Below are 21,376 nucleotides of genomic sequence, written 5' to 3'. Positions count from 1 at the left end.
CTTTAAGTCTGCAAAATAAATGGCAGCAAGTGCACTTCAACTGTAACCATGTAGTCTTAATTTACCTGCCTTCATTACAAGGGTATGCCTGAGCCTTATAAATGAAAAAGAGGGTTGGGGGACTTCTACAAAGGACAAGATGCAAGCTAAATTAGCATTGAAACTAACAAATGAAGGCAATTAGCCAGCTAGCCGCCCACTCTGTCTGTGCATTCTAATTGAGAAACAAGGCCAGCGACTATCCGGAACAAGCCAACAGCTGTGGTAAACTTTTCCTCTGACTCTCGGGGCACATTAAGTAACGCTGATACAACTAATTAGAGTAGACGTATCCCAAAAAGCCTTTTACAGAAACCGTGTGATATTTATCAGCGTTCTCTGCTCTCATAATAATACTTTATGGATGCAGGTTCTACAACAGCTTGACATTTATTGTGGTGAAAATGGACAAATAAACGGCAAAACACCAAAAGCACGTTGATTTGACGAGTATTGAATTCCCACTGGAACAACATAATTGAGTCAAGAGATGTCCTTAAGTGAGGGAGTTGTGGTTTTGAAATGTCAGAACATGTGATGTTCTCGACATATTTCTATTGTTTTGGATAAAACGATGATGATGAGAAGCAATGTGAATGAAGGAAATGGAGGAATTCAATAAAAGGACAAGGGAGAGTGTGAGGGCAGAGGAAGTCGTGAGTGAAAAAAGACTGAAGGTTAAACTTGAAAATAGTGGAGAAGTTCGAGTTTGAGTTCAGTTGTGGGAACAGAAGCTGATTTAAGTCTGCCTGTATCCTCCAAAAGTCAGAAGACCGGTAGAATCTCAAAGTTGTATCTTCTTTCTTTAAGTTTCTTTAAGTTCCTCCATCAGTTGCCTACCTATTGGTGGATATAACTTATAATAACTTTGGGCGAGAGGCGGGGTACACCAATCACAGGGCACATATAGACAAACAACCATTCACACCTATGGACAATTTCGAGTCGCCAATTAACCTAGCATGTTTTTGGAATGTGGGAGGAAACCGGAGTACCCGAAGAAAACCCACACGGGAAGAACATGCAAACTCCACACAGAGATGGCCGAGGGTGGAATTGAACACTGGTCTCCTAGCTGTGAGGTCTGCGCGTTAACCACACGACCGCTGTGCCGCCCTGGTTGTATTTGTATCCTGTTATTGTATTTGGGCTTCAATCCAAAATAATTAATTCATAAGTGATTGCTGTTTTTCAGGGTTGAATATGGTCTATTAATAATAAAACATAATCCATATTTTAGCAAGATGTACATATTAATTGCCTAAACTAAGCATTTTCAAGCATAAACATGGGTAAATTCATGAAAATAAAAATGTATGTAGTGTAATACAGTATCAGTATTGTCGTGTGTTCCTTTAACCCTTAGATGCATGAGTGACTGGACCCTACACTCATCCATAAGTGGGTCAAAAATGACCCATATTAGAATCAATGTGTTTTTAAGCCATTTTTGCCATTTTGGTTAGGAATAATGCTATAGCATACTTGACTATGCCAATGCTATAGTATTCCACATTGACAGTATCTCAGACAGGTGTAATACATATACTGCATATTATATTTTACAAAAACTGTGCTAGTGTTAGCTATTTATAAAGTATGCCCAACAATACATATAGTCATGTTAGCCAGCTAGTGCTAGCTAGTTATAAAGTAGGCTAATTTGTTGATAATACACACACATAATATCATATGAAGATAATACTTACATGTATTAGCACTTGATGTGTAAAATAATCTTCCTGAGGGGTGACACGTGTGGTCTACAGTTAATTTATTCCTGACAGCCAAAGTTGATAAGAATCAAAGGTTCCTATTTGATTCCATAGAAAATGCATGTGGGTCATTTTTGACCCACTTATGGAAGGTTGGGGTAGGAACACAAAAACAAAAATTTATTGAAATGTATAAAAGGTACGTTAAAAATTTTAATGGCATGATATCAAAAACATGTTTTTTGAGGAATACCTGGAATATGAAATGATAAAAATGTTTCATTATGAAGATATTTCAAGAAAACAACCTGACCGGGTCATTTTTGACCCACTTATGCATCTAAGGGTTAAGAGGCAGGGCCTGGAAAGTGACATGTGACATCAGCTAGCTAGATTTGACTGTTAGCTAAATGCTAGCAAGAGGATAGCAGCCAACGACAGCGCCTGAGTGAATGTTCACTACATGTGTCCTCATTGTTAACTCATTGACTGCCAGCCATTTCCAGAGAGTAATGCATAGGTTTTGGGCATTTTCTAGACCCACAGAATATACAATTTCAGGGCTATATAAACATTGTAAAGAAACTTTAGACTCTCTTCTTTTAAAAGAAAAAAAAGGTTTGTTTCTAGCCTTTTTGGGTCTTTATAAATCGTTAGTAGAACATAGGGTGGTTTCAGCGAAAACACCTGATTTTGACCAAAACCCAAAGAAAGAGCTTTTTCTGTAAAAGTAGTGACTGACATCCATATTTTTTGTTTTAGTGACACATCAAGCATCACCTCTTACTGCGGTAGGTGACAAAAATAAAAAATAAATAAATAAATGAAATTAAAAATAACTATATTAGGAAAGCAGGAAGTGAACAAATGTAACAGTTACTGATTGTAAAAGTAGCAGATGGAAGGGTAGGATTTAATAAGCTTTGCTTCTTCCTACTCCTTTTGGACATGTGGAACTGTGAACTGATTTATGGGATGCACTCAATTGTAATCTGATGCATGTTCAAATGAAATAAAACCATTACCATTACCATTACCATTACCATCTGTACAGTTGTTTACTTCTATGAAACAACAAAAGCAATACAGCAAAAACAGATATGGATAACAAAATAACTACATTTACTCACAGATGTGTGCGTGTGTGTACCATAGTCGTGTGTGCGTTTGCATGGAAACTATTTATAGACGAACAACAACAGCGTCATCTCTTACGTCTTCCCTTACAGATCAACGACAGATCCACAGCCAGACAAACTATGTGCCGGCATAAACTGCTTGTATTTTTGTCGCCGCTGGATTCATCACAATTTCCCTCTGTCAGCGTGCAAATCACCAACTTCTGTCTTATTCATATCCAAGCTGTTGCTGCCAATTAGAGGAAAATAGAACTGTTGCCCCCTACTGGGACATAAATGCATTGACTACAAGTCTGAAATTCACACACAAGATGCTTAAAACTTTGATCTGCAGCTCCTGCAAAAAAAAGCAAAAGACGTAGATGGATTTGTATTCTATACTGGTCTCAGTAATGTTACATTAATACGCTGTCAATGCTAACGTGTGAGTCTTATTTATTATTCAAAGGTGGCTTATTTTCTATTATTATGTCTACTATATTGGGTAATACAAGTGTAACAGTCACTATAGGGGTGTTATTTTTGTGTCTGCAGGGGTCTAATAAAAAACATATTCAGAAAGTCTGTGCTCGAACGACAAAATATTCAATGTAATATAATCCTACCTGGAAATTCACTTAGCGTGGGTCTGAATGGTAAATGGTTTTTCACTTCTATAGCGCTTTTCTACCCCTACCTGCAAACCTTCAGGTCGGGAGACAACCATTCTACCACTTGAGCCATGCCGCCCCAAATGTGTCTGAAACCAATTAATGGCAATTAACGAGGCATGTAGTAGTAGTGTCGTATGTAGTAGGCAAAAGTTTAGGTTTAAAATCCTGGACTCATTTTCAAACGGACAGAGGGTGACCGAGATCCCAGACCATGGCCTTCCTTCTAGGTATTGTGAGTCTTCTCGTCTCAGAAAGTCTGCTTCAGTCTCATGTCCAGGAATACAGACTGGAGGCCTTTACCTTTACTAATTAGGTCATGGTAATGGTAATGGTTTTATTTCATTTGAACATGCATCAGATTACAATTGAGTGCATCACATAATCAGTTCACAGTTCCACATGTCCAAAAGGAGTAGGAAGAAGCAAAGCTTATTAAATCCTACCCCTCCATCTGGTACTTTTACAATCAGTAACTGTTACATTTGTTCACTTCCTGCTTTCCAAAATACAGTTTAAGGTTGTTTTTTGTTTTTTTTTAAATAATGTACCTCGTACCGAAGTACAAGGTGATATGAGCATCCAATGACATAATGGGTACCATAGTAAGTGTCAATATAGTGATATATATAGCACATCATGACTGGTTCAAGACTCTTCATCCTTGTATTTAGCAAACATCAACTGCTTGTATTGTTTCTTGAATTGGCTCATCGTTGTGCATTGTTTGAGGTCCTTACTCAATCCATTCCATAGTTTGATTCCACATACTGAAATGCTATGGCTTTTTAACGTAGTCCTAGCATAGAAGTGTTTCAAATGTAGTTCTTCCCTGAGATCATATTTCTCCTCTCTTGTAGAGAAGTATTAGATGACATTTTTAGGTAATTGGTTATTTTTAGCCTTATGCATTATTTTAGCTATTTGAAGATTAACCAGCAAGATTATATTTGAAGATTATATCAGCAAGTTGAAGTATTTGTGATTTTAGAAATAAGGAGTTAGTATGTTCTCTGTAGGCGGCATTATGAATTATCCTTACTGACCTTTTTTGCAGTACATTTAGCGAGTGAAGATTGCTTTTATAGTTATTACCCCTTATTTATTATGGTAGAACCAGAGAGCAATAAAGAGTGTGGAGTGATTTCTGATTGAGAACAAATTTTGCTTTGTTCAATACTGAAATATTTCTGGCCACCTTATGTTGTATATTTGTAATATGAGGTTTCCAGCTCATATTTAAGTATCTATTGTGTCCAATTAGGTGATGGAACTGTGTAAACACATGAGTAGATGCCACATTGTTCTTGCAAAGAACACAATTGCTTGCTTTATCCAGTTGATACCTGCAAGATGAACTTGTAAACATAAAAAACTCAAAACTCATTCTTACCCTGGCAGGAGCCATCCATCTGCTCGTGGCCAATGCTACATATGCAGTGACCCAGTGGTACCAACCAGTCTCCATCAGCGCCACAGTACAATTTAGGCGTATCTCTCTCCTCAGCATTCTCCACGCAAGCGCCCCGAACCTCCACCAGAGAGGAAGAGTCCGTATGTGGCACAGTGTCGGGAAATTCCGCCAGATTCCGCTGCGTCGATGGGCAACGTTTGTAGAACACCTAAAGGAAAACAGTAAAATGTGAATTTCATGCAAATTAGGTAAAACTGTTCATATAATGGCACTCACTCCTGTCTACTGACCTTAACAGACACAAGCGCAATACAAGCACCCACATCCTGGAAGGCCAAGTAGAAACCTCTCTGTGTCACTGGCCCCACCTCCCTGACCTCAGTATTGAGTCGAAGAACACGATCACCAAGATCCGTCTGAGTAAAACTCTCATCTGCTGCAATAGTATCAACCTAAAAATAATCAAAAAAGATTTTATTAGTATAGTGAAGCATTTTCACATGACACATTTAGTCCAATTTTTTTCTCGGACACTAACCTTGGTATAGTCAGTGGGTCGGAAGCGTGTCCCCACAGGGAGTGGTTCATTCGTTTGCAGGTAGAATAGATTGAAGGTTTCCTTACATGTGCCAGACACCCAAGGAATGGAGTTGCAGTCCCTCAAAGTAAAACGCAGTTCTACGTATACCTACATGGAAAAGTAAATACATACAGTAAATAGCACCAACAAAAAGCACATCATTTAAAGTTCATACAACGTAGGCTGTTTCCATTAGGGAGGACTTCCTGTGCGTTGAATGATTTCACATTATGTTTATTGATGAACCTGTACATGTTGACATAGGCTTGGATAATCTATTTTGTAATACATTACTTGGAAAGCTGCCTTACTTGCAAAGAGTTCATTTTCTGCATCGTAGTCCGGCATTTATGAATTTCTAAGCGGTTGAATTACAGTATGTATGAATGTATGTATGAGTGTATGAAATGGTAATATGACACACTGACACACCCATGCCACCTTGCCGCTTTGATTATTTCACACACAAGAAATCAGAATCATGCTTTCTGAGATACTGGAGCAGTAAAACAGTCCAGACCCTTTGTGCTGCTTGTCGCTGGATCCATCCAGATTGAAGCCAGTTGTTTTGGTTTAGCTCCATAACGTGGCAAACTTGGAACGTGTGGATTGGTCTGTTCTGTTCATCCATCTCAGTGATAGCATCCCACTGTAACATAAAAATATGCAAGGCGTCAGTTTTTTCCATTGGCTCTACCATTTTGATCAGCTATGAGCCAAATACAATTATCACATACTACAGTATTAATTGGCCCTGTACCCTAGAAACCGCCCATGAATGATACGGGAAAAGGCCGAAATGATACTGTGTCAAATCCCAGGGCAGTGATACTGATAAAATATAGAGTTTAACCATGTCCAGTATCAGCCCCCGTAGCTGTCCACTCAGAGCGCGCTGCTCTGGTATCGTGCCTGTGAAACAACCAATCAGAGAACAGCGCATGAGCGTGAACACACAGATATTATTGTTGAAATATTTTTGCAATTATTGTGTTTACACTGTTTAGATATAATACATGTAATAAACTGAAAATTTTCAGGAAACAAAATGGTCTTTTGATTAAATACAGTAAACCAGTATAAAAACAGTATATCGGAAATTCGCTCACAACGGACAGATAAAAAAGAACCGATTTTTCTGTAATGCATTTCCAATAAAAATTCATAGCATATATCGGATTTTTTATAACGGATTTCGCCTATTTCGGACAAAATCTCCAGTCCCGTTCCAATGCATTTCCATTAAATTTCCCTCGCATATATCGGATGGCCGCATGGTGGCGCTCCGATTCGCCGAATCGCGACAGGCCGCTATACAACGTCATTTGCAGCGTTTGCAGCGTTGCCTGCGCGTCCAGGTACATTGGAAACATAGTCAAGGAAGTGCCTTTTTATAACGGATAAAATCCGATTTACGCATATACCGGATATAAATCCGATATATGCGTAAAACGGACATTTTCCGGTATACGCATATAACGGATTTCGCTTATATCGGACAAAACCAGTGGGAACAATTGAATCCGATATATCCGAAGTTTACTGTAGTACGTGATAATAAGCTCATGATTAAATAGTATGTGATAATAAGATCATCACATGGTTTGTCTGGTATCAGGCCCAGTATCATGCCCCCGCGTGCCAGTATCAGCCCGAGACCGAAGGGCATGATACCTGGCCTGATATCAGACAAACCATGTGATAACCTATAAATATCACACATTATACTCCGTATGCTTGGTGTATAATGAAATAATAGTATTTTGCTATAACCAAAGCAACCTAAAGTAAAGGGCCTCTTGATTGAGTTAATCAGATGGTTGGCCTACATCTGAATTCTTCTTATTACTAGCACATTTTGGATAATTTTATGCTTCCAACTTTGTGGGAACAGTTTAGCAAAGGCCGGTTCCATCATGATGCAACATGGGAGGCATCAGTGTCTTCTTTCCAATGTTAACAAGAGGCAAAATAAATTGAGTCAGTAGTTTTGCTAATAACTACATTATACTCTGTTACACAAAATGTTCAACCCATGCATCTTACTTGTGCAAAGTTACCTGATATATAAAAACAAGAGATTCTGAGTTAGCTCCACCAATGTTTTCAGGATGTTGCATCAGCCACATCTCATTTGTCTGCTCTGCCTTAACTGTATGACACCCTCAATATTCATAAAACTAGACATCAGGAAGGGTCTTTATAACTCTGGGTATACTAACTGGACCTTTGTCAAATCTGACAGGAGAAGAAGGACCACTACACCTGAGCCAGGGTACGAAATGTGGTGGTCCTCTACCTAAACTTGGAACGACCAATTAATCACAGGATGGTTGTTCACCAGCCACACTGGGCCACAATAACAACAACCCGCTTGTAACCACCTTCAGGACATTTACCAGGGACATAAATAGGAAAACTCCACACCTAAAAAAATTGAACTGAAGAAGTACTTTGGACAAAGGGTGAAATGTCTTCAACAAACAAGATGAATTCTCTCAATTCAGTCTTTGTGGAATATTTACTGACATAATGTCTCTACACATGTATGGTTTAAAATGGACCTATTATGCTTCTTCCACTTTTGTGACCTATATACACTATATGACCAAAAGTATTTGCTCACCTGCCGTGACTCACCCCAAAGGGGTCAATATGGTGTCGGTCCACACGTTTGAGGAATGTGTTTATCAGAATTTTTGACCATTCTTTTAAAAGCACATTGGCAAGGTCACACACTGATCTTGGTGGAGAAAGCCTGGCTTTAAATCTTTGCTCCAATTCATCCCAAAGGTGTTCTATCGGATTCAGGTTAGGACTCTGTGCAGTCCAGTCAAGTTCTATCTATGTCTTTATGGACCATGCTTTGTGCACTGGTGCATAGTCATGTTGGAAGAGGAAGGGGCCCGCTCCAAACTGTTCCCACAAGGTTGGGAGCATGGAATTGTCCAAAATGTAGGGATAGTTTGGCGCTGGATTTAGGCTCCAGTCTCATTTGAGGCGTGGGTTCAAATCCCACCACTGCCACCAAGAGTCCAAAGCAATACTTTGTCAACATCCTTGACTTTACCCAAGGAGGCTAAAACGAAGGAGACCAAGGAGCCCCAGGAGACTAAGACAAAGGAGACAAAGGAGCCCAAGGAGGCTAAGACGAAGGAGCCTAAAGAGTCCAAGCCTAAGCAGGTGAAAGAGGCCAAGGCAGTAAAGGGTAAAGCTGTCAAAGTGTCCAAGCATCCTGCACCAAAAGCCCCTGCTAAAAGAGGAAGGAAAAAGAATGCTGAGTGAAGATATTTAAACTAAAAAAAAATCTAAAAAAATTCACTTTTTTGTAAAAAAAAAAAAAAAATGTTTTGGTATCCTGAAGCATTCAAAGTTCCTTTCATTGGAACTAAGAGCCAAGCCCGACTCCTGAAAAACAACCCCACACCATAATTCCTCCTTCACCAAATGTTACACTCGGTACAATACCGTCCCAAATGTACCGTTCTCCTGGCTACCTCCAAACCCAGACCCGTCCATCAGATTGCCAGATAGAAAAGCGTGATTCATCACTCCAAGGAACGCGTCTGCACTGCTCTATAGTCCAGTGGCGGCGTACTTTACACCACTACATCCGGCGATTTGCATTGCACTTGGTGATGTATGGCTTGGATGCAGCTGCTCGGCCATGGAAACCCATTCCATGAAGCTCCCTGTGTCTTGTACTTGTAAACTTCCATTTTCTTATATTAAAGATCACAGTTGACTGTGGAATATTTAGGAGTGAGGAAATTTCATGACTGGATTTGTTGCACAGGTATCATCCGTTCAACAGTTCCACGCTGGAATTGACTGAGCTCCTGACAGCGGCCCATTCTTTGGTCAAATGTTTGTAGAAACAGTCTGCACGCCTATGTGCTTGGTTATATACACCTGTGGCCAGGCCAAGTCATTAGGATACCTGACTCTGATCATTTGGATGGGTGAGCAAATACTTATACTGGTAATATAGTATATGTTGTTAAAATGCTGTATTATCATGTTAAACAATGCCAAAGTTTCAGAAAATGAGGTTTGCGCATTTGGAAGTGAGCCCTGAAAGACCCTGGGGATGGCTCTCAATGCTCCAGAGTTAAATTCTAATGCCGGCTCACTGTGACATCACAGTGAGCCTTGTGAGACGTCACCAGCACCATCCAGGTAGTGACTTCCTTATATCAATGTGCCTGGGTACAAGCTTAGCGGGACCAATCACAGTGGAGTGGGGAACAGGAAATCCAAGAAAACACAATTGGAATAGGTGCAGATTCTGGAAGATCTAGAACACTTTCTGCGCGGTCATCATGTGTAGTCCACAACTCAATAGAAAAAGCCAAAAATGAGCATAATAGGTCCCCTTTAAGTTTAATAAAATGACTAAAGAGACTAGAGCAATCCAACATGAACCATTCTAATCCAAGATTCCAATGGAGGTTAGTTTGCCAGTGAGAATAGTATGGGAGATTGTGGAAGGCTGCACTCAAATCGAGAAGGATAGAAATGGTTACTGCTTCAGAGTTAGCTGCAAGGTCATATGGTGATTTCTACCAAGGCAGACTGGAATTGTTCAAAGAGGTTGCTGTCCAAAAGGTACAGGATATGAATACAATGAATATGTTCATATAAGTTATAATTCTACATTTAGCTCTTGTAAGAGTAATAGCTTAGTGTTAAATGTGAAGGTTACAATGTTAAAAGATGATGCAAAAATAATCCAGATTAATCATGTGCACTATAATCCAGAATGACTTGCAAAGAGGCTCGATCAACTAAACCTTGCACCCTGTATGAAATGGTCCTAACTTACATGCAAACTATACATTCTCTTGATTTTATGGCAATGGTATTGGTTTTATTTCATTTGAACATGCATCAGATTACAATTGAGTGCATCCTATAATCAGTTCACAGTTCCACATGTCCAAAAGGAGTAGGAAGAAGCAAAGCTTATTAAATCCTACCCCTCCATCTGGTACTTTTACAATCAGTAACTGTTATATTTGTTCACTTCCTGCTTTCCATAATACAGTTTAAGGCGTTTTTTTTAATAATGCACCTCGTACCAAAGTACAAGGTGATATGAGCATCCAATGACATAATGGGTACCATAGTAACTGTCAATATAGTGATATATATAGCACATCATTATTTCCTCATATGATAAACAATAACCAATTTCTGTGTTGGGATTTGTCACTAAAGTGCCTGGAAGATTTTCCCATGAAAAGGTGATTCTGCAAAATGGGCACTTTGTCGACCATTAATTTATGTGCTTGTTGAAGACATTGCACAAATAATGCATCATCAGAACAAAGTACTATCTTAACTCCAACAAAGCACTTGAAAAAACATAACCAACCAACAACAACTTCATATTCTCAACTACACATTGCTAAATACATTCAGATTTTCATTGGGAGTGCAGAGCTGATGTCTCTCATATAAGATAATATAGAGGAAAGCCAGTGAAGAAACACACATACAGTAAAAATGAATATCCAAAAAAAAAAAGGGTGTTGACAATACAACAGCTATAGTTCTTCATTTTAATGCATATATGATTAAGATTAAAGCCTGCCGCCTCACTATGATTCAATACGGCTCGCTTTGAAGTTGTGAATAGTGAATTAAATGGCATTTTAATGTTGTTAATTGACACATCAAGCTCACAACAATGCCGCTGAATGTAGAACACCGCAGGGGTTGACAAACATCAGCTGCTTGTCTCAACAGTTAAGTTACCTCTCTCACCATGCAAGCTTTCTCCAGCTTGAGGGTCTCATCTGTCAGTTCATGAAGGACGTGTCTGATGAGAGCATTCAGACTGTGAGTGGCAGTTGTCGCGGCGTGGCTCAGTGCATTGTCGGTTTAAAAAGCCACCTTTATATATTTTTTTTACATTTACCTGATTCATTAGGCAGTATTACATTGGTGACATTTGTGTTGTCTTCCCACCAAGTGACACCAAAACAAAGTGACCAGAGAAATACCACTTCTGATTATACAGTACTTGACCCATGCCAACATCATTTATGAAAATTTGCTAGTGTATATACCAGGGGTGGGCAAACTACGGCCCGGGGGCCACATCCGGCCCGCCAAGTGTTTAAATACGGCCCGCCCAGTCTTTCAAAAGTATTTAATTTAAACTCAACATACAACCTGGCATCATAGCCTGAGCCAACCTTTTGATGGTTGTATCAATTTCGTTGTTTGACATGGACTGTTGTTTAAAAAGTGCTCCTGAAAAAAGAGACACAAGCACATAATAATAATAAAAATTAAAATAATAATTATTATAACTATTATGATTATTATATTTATTATATTAATGCTAATTATTATATTAATTATATACAATAATGTTGTTATATTTGCATATTTTACATAATAATAATAATATAATAATTATTATTTTAATTTTATTTTAATTATTATATTTTATTATTTTTAAAATATTTAAATATAAATATAAAATAATAAATAATAATAGCAGATTGCATGACAATTTTACAGATACAATAATACCAGGTGGACTGTTACGTGTAAAATATATAGTCTGCCCCCCCCGGAAATTTTGTTATATCAATGCGGCCCGCGAGTCAAAAAGTTTACCCACCCCTGGTATATACAGTGGAAATGGTTAAGCCATTGGAAAGCTGTATGTACATTAAGGCTAAACTTGCTTGTTTTTAAAGTATATATATTGGTGCCCTACTTCTTTTTTTAGGGAAAAGACGTGTGCTTTTGATACAAGCTGACTACATGCTTTCCATAACACCAGCATGAAGTCATTTCAGTTCCATTATGCCTACAAATAGCTGAAAATGATGATTTCTTACTCTATGTTCTTCAGTGTTCTAAAATGCACCCTTGGGATGTGGCATAGTTCAAAAAGAAAGAAAAAAAAAACAATTCAGGCAGCTAGTTTGAAAGATGAGCTGCATCAGATATGCACAGACTAATCACACAGCTTATTAACTGTAACACACACACACACACACCACATTAAAGCACATACTCTAAAACTAAATGTAAACGAAAAGTGATTACAAATATGTGCAATAAGCAATAAAACGCAAAGGGTTATGAATCCACTTTTATAAACCTTGTTTTTGTCTAAGTAATGCATGACTGTACAAGACAAGACTATATCAACTTCAAGCAGAGGGGCTGAGTGAAATTAAAATTTCAAGTTAAAACTAAAATCATGCTGTTTGGTAACGGAAGAAAGGACACGCACCAGCAAATACAAATAGACGGTGTGGACATTGAAAGGGTGAATGAAAATAAATTTCTGGGGATCACAATAGATGGAAATATGAGCTGGAAACCTCATATTACAAATATACAACATAAGGTGGCCAGAAATATTTCAGTATTGAACAAAGCAAAATTTGTTCTCAATCAGAAATCACTCCACACTCTTGATTGCTCTCTGGTTCTACCATATCTTACTTATTGTGTGGAAATATGGGCTAATAACTATAAAAGCAATCTTCACTCGCTAAATGTACTGCAAAAAAGGTCAGTAAGGATAATTCATAATGCCGCCTACAGAGAACATACTAACTCCTTATTACTAAAATCACAAATACTTCAACTTGCTGATATAGTTCATCTTCAAACAGCTAAAATAATGCATAAGGCTAAAAATAACCAATTACCTAAAAATGTCATCCAATACTTCTCTACAAGAGAGGAGAAATATGATCTCAGGGAAGAACTACATTTGAAACACTTCTATGCTAGGACTACGTTAAAAAGCCATAGCATTTCAGTATGTGGAATCAAACTATGGAATGGATTGAGTAAGGACCTCAAACAATGCACAACGATGAGCCAATTCAAGAAACAATACAAGCAGTTGATGTTTGCTAAATACAAGGATGAAGAGTCTTGAACCAGTCATGATGTGCTATATATATCACTATATCGACACTTACTATGGTACCCATTATGTCATTGGATGCTCATATCACCTTGTACTTCAGAATAGGTACATTATTTAAAAACTGTATTATGGAAAGCAGGAAGTGAACAAATGTAACAGTTACAGATTGTAAAAGTACCAGATGGAGGGGTAGGATTTAATAAGCTTTGCTTCTTCCTACTCATTTTGGACATGTGGAACTGTGAACTGATTATGGGATGCACTCAACTGTAATATGATGCATGTTCACATGAAATAAAACCATTACTATTACCATCAAACAAATTAACAATAACAAAATGAATAGTAACTACAAGGGTTAGAGGTGAAGACTTTGTAGCCGACTAAAAGAAGACAGGCCACACCCTTGACATTGGTATGCATTGAATTCAAGCCTTTGCTTATTCTAACTGCATGGTTTCCTAAGATAAACCCACATTGGATAAATAATTCAGGACTTTGAAAAGTAGTATTAGAGACATTTTGTGAAAACGGTTAAAATTAGGCACTGTGGTGTTATCAAATATCTGCAGAAAAAGGGGTCAGCCCACAAGGACATTCACGCTGTGATGGTTGCTACATCAGGGGTTGAGGCTCCAGCTTTATATCAACTGTGCAAAAGTGAGCTGAATTCAAGAAGGTTAGAGAGAACCTTGAAAATGACCCAAGGTTTAAACATCTTGTCATCCAAAAGAACATTAACCATCTTCACCACATGTACATGGATGACAGAAGTTTAGGGAATATCAGATAACCAATACTTCAGGCATCTCCTGTGAATGAGTATAGAACATTTTGCACAGCAAACTTGGCATGTCGAGGTTCTGATCAATAGCAGGCTTGTCATGGTCGCGGGCAAACCTGGCACTTTAGGAAACAGATTCACCTAGGTTTCTTGAACGTTTCTTTGCCTCACTTTTTCATAATAAGAATGAGAGTTTGCAGTACATACCACAGCAATCCAAGCGCTGCAGCGCTATTGGAAGAAGCGTGTGGATCAAGGAGATGAAAAAGTACCGTCAAAAGTACGGTGGACCAATTATTGCCATAGTATGCCAGTGGTTTTGCATCAATAGCAGACTATCAGGCTCATTGGTCTTATGCCTGCAATGGACCAATTGTAATTTTTAACCTCTTCATGTAAATTTGTTCATATTATTTCCATAAGCAGGATTTTTGCAGGAATTACACCTTTGGACAATGTGCTACACTCATCACGCCTTCTTTTATGAGCTCCTCTGTGACTTTGTACTGAAAAATCCTTCATAGCATTGAAAAGAAGCAGTTGTAAAATATTGTGCAAACATTCAAATACTGAAAATATTCTACAAGTTGTGTTAATTTTTTTTTTAACAGAAACTCCCAGTAGGTCTGAATTCAAGACATAATTGACATGTGAGCTCATTTTGCAGATATGCAGTATATAATGTCAATAATAAAGCACTGAAACTAGCTTTACCACCATGAGCATTAAAAGGACATTGTCCGTAATTTGTAATTAATTTTATTATTGACAGAGAACAAGTATCAAAGTGTTCAAACTAATTATACAAATTGCGGTGGCAGCTAATTTATTAATAAAACATGCCTTATTATCCTTACTGTGATGGTGGTTCAGCCTCTAATGCGCTGCACTGTGTGTTATAATAATGTGAGCGGCATCAGCATTATGACAAGAAAGGCATAAAATGTGAACTTTGACAGATTATTCATCAAAAACCTAACTATGAGTTATGAATTTAACACACACACACACACACATATCAATAACAACAGCAGAGGAAGACAACCTGGCAAAGAGCGGTGAGATTTAGATTACAACAGCCCAATTTGTCATCATCTCCCTATGGGCTACAGAGAGAAAAACATTATGAAAATAACATTAAATCTCTACAGTTGTGATGAATTATTGATTTGATGTGAATTTGAGTGGTGACGTGTTGTGTTATTGTTCAGCCAATTACAGCCAACGTTCCCCAACAGCGAAACCTCCTGAGTTGTTTTCAAGGGAGTTCTTGGGTTGTTTTTTTTCCACAGTGGGTACACTATTTGGCCTGAGAAATGCTTCTGTATTTTGTTGCTTAATATTGGCGTCGCGGCAGTATGTGTTGCACTTTTAATAACAGCCAAGAACGCAAAATGTTATGTTGTTATATGTTGTGTCCTAAATTAGACGCAATGTGTAAAAATTGCTGCTTTCTTCCGCCAATAGTAACACTGTTAACTGTAACTATTAATTAAAAATCCCACAGTTTTTTAATGTTTAATACCAGCTGTGATTTGTCCTACTTTGTTTGACGGTCAGTGAATGCACCATCTACCGTTCTCCCATGCACAGAGGGATGTATTTGGCTGTATTTTCCCCTTTTTCTTTCTGTCATATTTCAGATGTGATATTTCTTATGAGTTGTCACACGGTTCCGTATGTGTGTCTGTTCACAAAGAAAACAAGAAAAACGGTTTAGTTGGCTTGTTAATATAGTTGTTAGTTCAGTGTTTACCACAGGACAGGACTGCTCCCAAGTTCCAAGCTCCCAGTTCAGACAGCATAACCGACATCAGGCTGTACAACCAGCACTGCTCCCAATAGACTACTACACCGCTATGTACATCTGTGTAATACTTGCTTTTATAGTCAGTATACTTACTCCAGACCCCCATTCACTGTGCAATATCTGATCAACCTCCATGTGCAATATTAAGGGCTCTAAAGTTCTATGTGAAGTATTTCCATAATGCCTCATATTAACTCACTAGCAATATCTCAGTGTATAGACTGGTCATATATCTCATCTCGTTTCATATTATCTACATACTGTATTGTATATAACTCTGGGAAAAACTGTTGATTTTGTTAATACTTGGGTTGTTTATATTGTTTATTTTTCTATATTGTGTATTTTGTACTGCCTAACTGATTCTGTACTCTTGCTGCTGTGCAACGCAAATTTCCCCACTGAGGGACGAATAAAGGCATATCTTATCTTATCTTATCACAAAGTTGTCCAAATTATAACCTGCCATCAAATACTGTTAGTCATGTGCATTTTATAGATCCGCTAAACTTCTACAGTCTCTAGAGGCCTTTAACATAGATTTACAGCCTTAAATTCCAATGTCACTCACCCCATTGACAGGATAGGTCTTCCAGTCCAGTTCTCCCAGCACTGCTGTGGTGTCCAAAAGAATCACTGAAAAAAGCAAAGTCATGTAAAATGGAAGGGAAGGTTAGAAGAGTCAGAGCATAGCGATACAAGCACAAGAATTGGCTGGAGAGTGGCAAAAAGCGAAGAGGTTGGACTCGGAAGTTAAAAAGAAAAGAAATGGAAACGCCAAAGCGGGGGAAAGAACAGACAATACTTATCAAGCTGTCAGTGAGCATAGAGAACGGTAACGCCCTTAACAGATTCAACCAAGTGTGAAATAACAGCTCTTTAGAAGGTCCAGGACAATGCAGCTTTAACAGACACCTGACCTCCATCGACAGAGGAAGTCGACGCGCCCATAAAGAGGTCAGGGAGATTTTTCCCAAATATTGATGGATTAAGGGGTACAACACACTGTCTTATTATAGAGGACTGGCTTCATGAACAGAAAGGTCAAAAACCTAAAAATGTTAGTCTGAATCTCCCCACCATGGTTATTTACTGTAACTATGGACTATGAATAAATATGAATAAACTATGAATTAAAAAAAATGTTTTTTCATGGCATTCCCCATATAATTCAATCAAAGCAAAGTAATGCGCCTGAAAAAGGCATCATGGATTTTTTGCCTGCTGTCTGTGTGGAAGATAGAAAGCTGCAGAAAGCATCACTTTATGTCTGAGCGAGACCCAGCAGAATCAGCTCTGCTAAAAATAAATCTGTTCATGTCAGTATGAAATGTATAGAGCCACTCTGGCCTGCGTATGCAACTTTTACAAAACGTACATTAAATTCAGCGTGATCGTTTTCAAGCCATCTCAGTCCATTTCTGTGTTGGTATTCAACCAAACTGTAGCGTGGAAAACATTTTACAATCTAACCTTCCGAAGCAGTTTGAGATGATTGTGGGTTGCGCATTTAAGCATTTAAAGTGACAATCATCATTTAAAGCAACTTACTGCAAATTAGAAACTTTCAGTCCCTCTCAGGTCATTGCTACAAATGGTCTTTGCAAATTAGGCTTGTGTTGCAATTACCTGGGAGTCCACCACTTGGAATCCAAATGACGTTCAACGTCACGGTGTTGACTATTATTATTAGGGCTGTCAAAAAGAAAAACTTGTTAATGGCGGTAATAAACGTAATTAATTTCCTTAAAATCTATATTGTAATTCATGAATCTTTATCATCGCAAGCCACATGTGATGGCATGCGGAGGCACAGAGTAGCACAGAGTCAGACGCTCATTTATTCTGACCTGAACGCATCATGTGCAGTGACCTGTAGTGATGTTCATGGCTGGTGAGAGACTCCTATGTGGATTTGTTATTTTATTAATTCATGTTTCTCATTAAGTGGAAACCAAAAAAGAAGAGATTAATTAATTTTGGTTAAAAAAAATAGTTTCCAACTTTGAAACTTTCAACTTTTGCCACACAGCTCGGAGACCCAGGTTTGATTCCCCCCTCCGGCATCTCTGTGTAGAGTTTGCATGTTTTCCCCGTGCATGCATGGGTTTTCTCCGGGTACTCCGGTTTCCTCCCACATTCCAAAAACATGCTAGGTTAATTGGCGACTCCAAATTGTCCATAGGTATGAATGTGAGTGTGAATGGTTGTTTGTCCTATGTGCCCCATCTCTCGCCCGAAGACAGCTGGGATAGGCTCCAGCATGCCCGCAAGCCTCATGAGAATAAGAGGTATAGAAAATGGATGGATTTGGAAATGCATGTTTGACCCATAGATTCATATTTATTTTGTTACAGTAAACCTCGGATATATCGGACTCGGATATGTCGGAAATTCGCTCACAACGGACAGATAAAAAAGAACCAATTTTTCTGTAATGCATTTCCAATAAAAATTCATTGCATATATCGGATTTTTTATAACGGATTTCGCCTATTTCGGACAAAATCTCCAGTCCCGTTCCAATGCATTTCCATTAAATTTCCCTCGCATATATCGGATGGCCGCATCGTGGCGCTCCAATTCGCCGAATCGTGACAGGCCGCTTTACGACGTCATTTGCAGCGTTTGCAGCGTTGCCTGCGCGTCCAGGTACATTGGAAACATAGTCAAGGAAGTGCCTTTTTATAACGGATAAAATCCGATTTATGCATATACCGGATATAAATCCGATATATGCGTAAAACGGACATTTTCCGGTATACGCATATAACGGATTTCGCTTATATCGGACAAAACCAGTGGGAACAATTGAATCCGATATATCCGAGGTTTACTGTATTAACTGAATTAAAGACACCACATGAGCTGTAGGAAGTCATGGTGTATAATAAATGTTTCTGCAACATTGTAAAAGGTTATTTAAAAAGAATCAACACATTACGTGGTGCAATATTGAGGAAGTGGAATAGTAAATTGTCTTCTACTGACAATCAAGTTGTATTTCATGTGTCTTGTAAGTGTCCAAAACACGTCTCGGAAAATCATGGTCCACTGAGTTGATTGGTGTCGTTATTCAATGTTCAAGCACCCCTGTGGCAGCCATTCAAAACTTTGAAAACTCATCTTTCAAACTGACTCATTCCATGATGATGCATGTGAACTGAAGCAATGCTTCATGAAATCGTTTCATTCTTGCTGAATAACCCTTCATTATTGGCGACATGCTGACAAACAGAAACGGTCTGAACGCACTGACTGCACTCAGAACGTAGATATTTATAATACAGCTATATACCGAGCAGAAGCGGCAAACCTGTGAGAGTTGTAAGTCTGACCCATCTCCAAACTTTCAGAGATTATTCCTCGTCGCCACAGTAACAGTCAAGATATTTGACCCGAGGTGCTGAAGTCAAACATTTGAGATTATTCCACACTTTGACATTGACAATGGTTTTAATAGTTGATACTACATACAAAAGTGCTGTTTTCAATATTTGATACTTTCTACTATCTACTTTCTACTATCAGCTGATTATATCCACTGGACATTGTAATTAACTTGGGGTTTGACCTAAAAAAAATCACTTTCGCCAATGACAAAAATTTCAAAAAGGGGCTAGGGGCCTCTGTTCTGTGCTCCCCTGTACTGTTGTGTTAACAACTTATTTTTCTTAATGCATGAGTACATACAAGAGTGCTCCCGAGCCTTCTGCACTCCAGTCACGGCTCAGGTTTGAAGAGACCCGCTCTTTCACTGAGTCCTGTGAGCCAATTTGATATGATGAATGTGCAATTTCCTTTGTCTCTACACAGACAGTTAATTCCAGTCTCTATCAATAAAGCAAGTCCCACTTCAGTTGCGGACATCATAGAGCGGAGACTCACATCTTCAGATTACCTGCCACTCCGGTGTTACAACTGTTGTCCAGTGTCGACTAACACAACGGTTGTCCGGCTAATAAACCTGGCTTGAGGCTAAATGAAGCAGTAAGTCAGTGTTTACTGAAATACTATCCCATCCGCCGTTCATTAGCTTGGTAAATAAGGGCTTACTTATGATGACAGAGTGGTCTTGGCTCAAAAGGACCAAAAATGTAATATTTTGTGCCATGTTTGGCAGCCTCACATTTCTTGCACTTGAACTTCCTTCAATAATATTTATTTTTTTTTTAATAAAACAATACATATATATATATATATTTTATGTCACAAATATTGGTTGAGGATTTTTGGAGAGAAAAAGTATATCACTTTCTCTACTTTACTTTTATATTCTAATTCATAGATTAAAGATACAGTACCGTACTACATTGGGTACTGAGTGGCAGTGTGAGAGTTTGTGGTGTGCAGTGATGTAGATCACCTCATCATACTGTGTTTCTAATAGTCAGTTTCCTTATTACTTATTATTGCTTCTTATTTAACTACTAGTCAGAGAATAAAAATATTACAAATATCCATCAATTTTCTGGACCACATATCCTCAGTAGGGTCGCGGGCATGCTGGAGCCTATCCCAGCTGTCTTTGAGCGGGGTACACCCTCTTGACTGGTCTCCAGCCAATCACAGGGCACATATAGACAAACAACCATTCACACTCACATTCATACCTATGGACAATTTGGAGTTGTCAATTAACCTAGCATGTTTTTGGAATGTGGGAGGAAACCGGAGTACCCGAAAAAAAAACACGCATGCACGGGGAGAACATGCAAACTCCACACAGACATGGCAGAGGGTGGAATCGAACTCGGGTCACCGAGCCTCCACTCGTTCACCATACAGCCACATTGAAGACAATTGCACATTATACTCAATGACGATAAAGATTATTATTTTGTCATGTTTATTTGTTTATTTTTTTTAATCTGTCATGGCCAATCATGCAAATTTGACAATGACGGAATTATGTGAACCCATCACCACAACACACAGTTTGCAAGCCACACCCACATCCATACGATTGACTTTGCAAAAAAAAGCTGTGAGATGCTTTTGGCTGATGAGTTCAGAAAAGGATGCAGAAAGCAGGAACAGAAAACAACAAAAATATTTTACATGTTGTATTGACTGAAAAGTACAACAGCAAAAAAAATTCTAAATGTGTTTGTTCTTTTACTTTTGGAGAGAGTTAGGCGAACTTCTACTCACCCATGATCAAGGCAGGGAAGATCAATGCAATTAAGATGGTAACGCTCTCCCAATTTATATACCTCTTCCAATCAATTACATCCTTTATACTGCAATGACCCCATTCTTTAAGAGCTATCAGTCAATTAAAATAGCAGTGGGAGGATTTGGGCTCCCTAAATACTGAGATAGTGTGGAAC

The 21,376-nt window shown here is 38.5% G+C and overlaps 1 protein-coding gene across 2 annotated transcripts in view; it reads right to left on the bottom strand.

The window, feature by feature from the left end:
• The window catches only part of LOC131139204 (ephrin type-A receptor 6-like), a 61,291-nt gene that overhangs the window by 32,599 nt on the left and 7,316 nt on the right, over window positions 1-21,376 (bottom strand). For both annotated transcript variants that reach the window (XM_058088551.1, XM_058088552.1), the window contains exons 2-6: window positions 16,615-16,679; window positions 6,058-6,186; window positions 5,496-5,645; window positions 5,248-5,409; window positions 4,937-5,165 (exon numbers count right to left, since the gene is read on the bottom strand). In XM_058088551.1, the coding sequence (XP_057944534.1) occupies window positions 4,937-5,165; window positions 5,248-5,409; window positions 5,496-5,645; window positions 6,058-6,186; window positions 16,615-16,679 (735 nt within the window). The remainder of the gene's footprint in view (window positions 1-4,936; window positions 5,166-5,247; window positions 5,410-5,495; window positions 5,646-6,057; window positions 6,187-16,614; window positions 16,680-21,376) is intronic.

This window comes from Doryrhamphus excisus, chromosome 12 (genome assembly GCF_030265055.1).
Source record: "Doryrhamphus excisus isolate RoL2022-K1 chromosome 12, RoL_Dexc_1.0, whole genome shotgun sequence".
NCBI classification, from domain to species: Eukaryota; Metazoa; Chordata; class Actinopteri; order Syngnathiformes; family Syngnathidae; genus Doryrhamphus; species Doryrhamphus excisus.
This window is presented reverse-complemented; position numbering and strand designations above follow the sequence as displayed.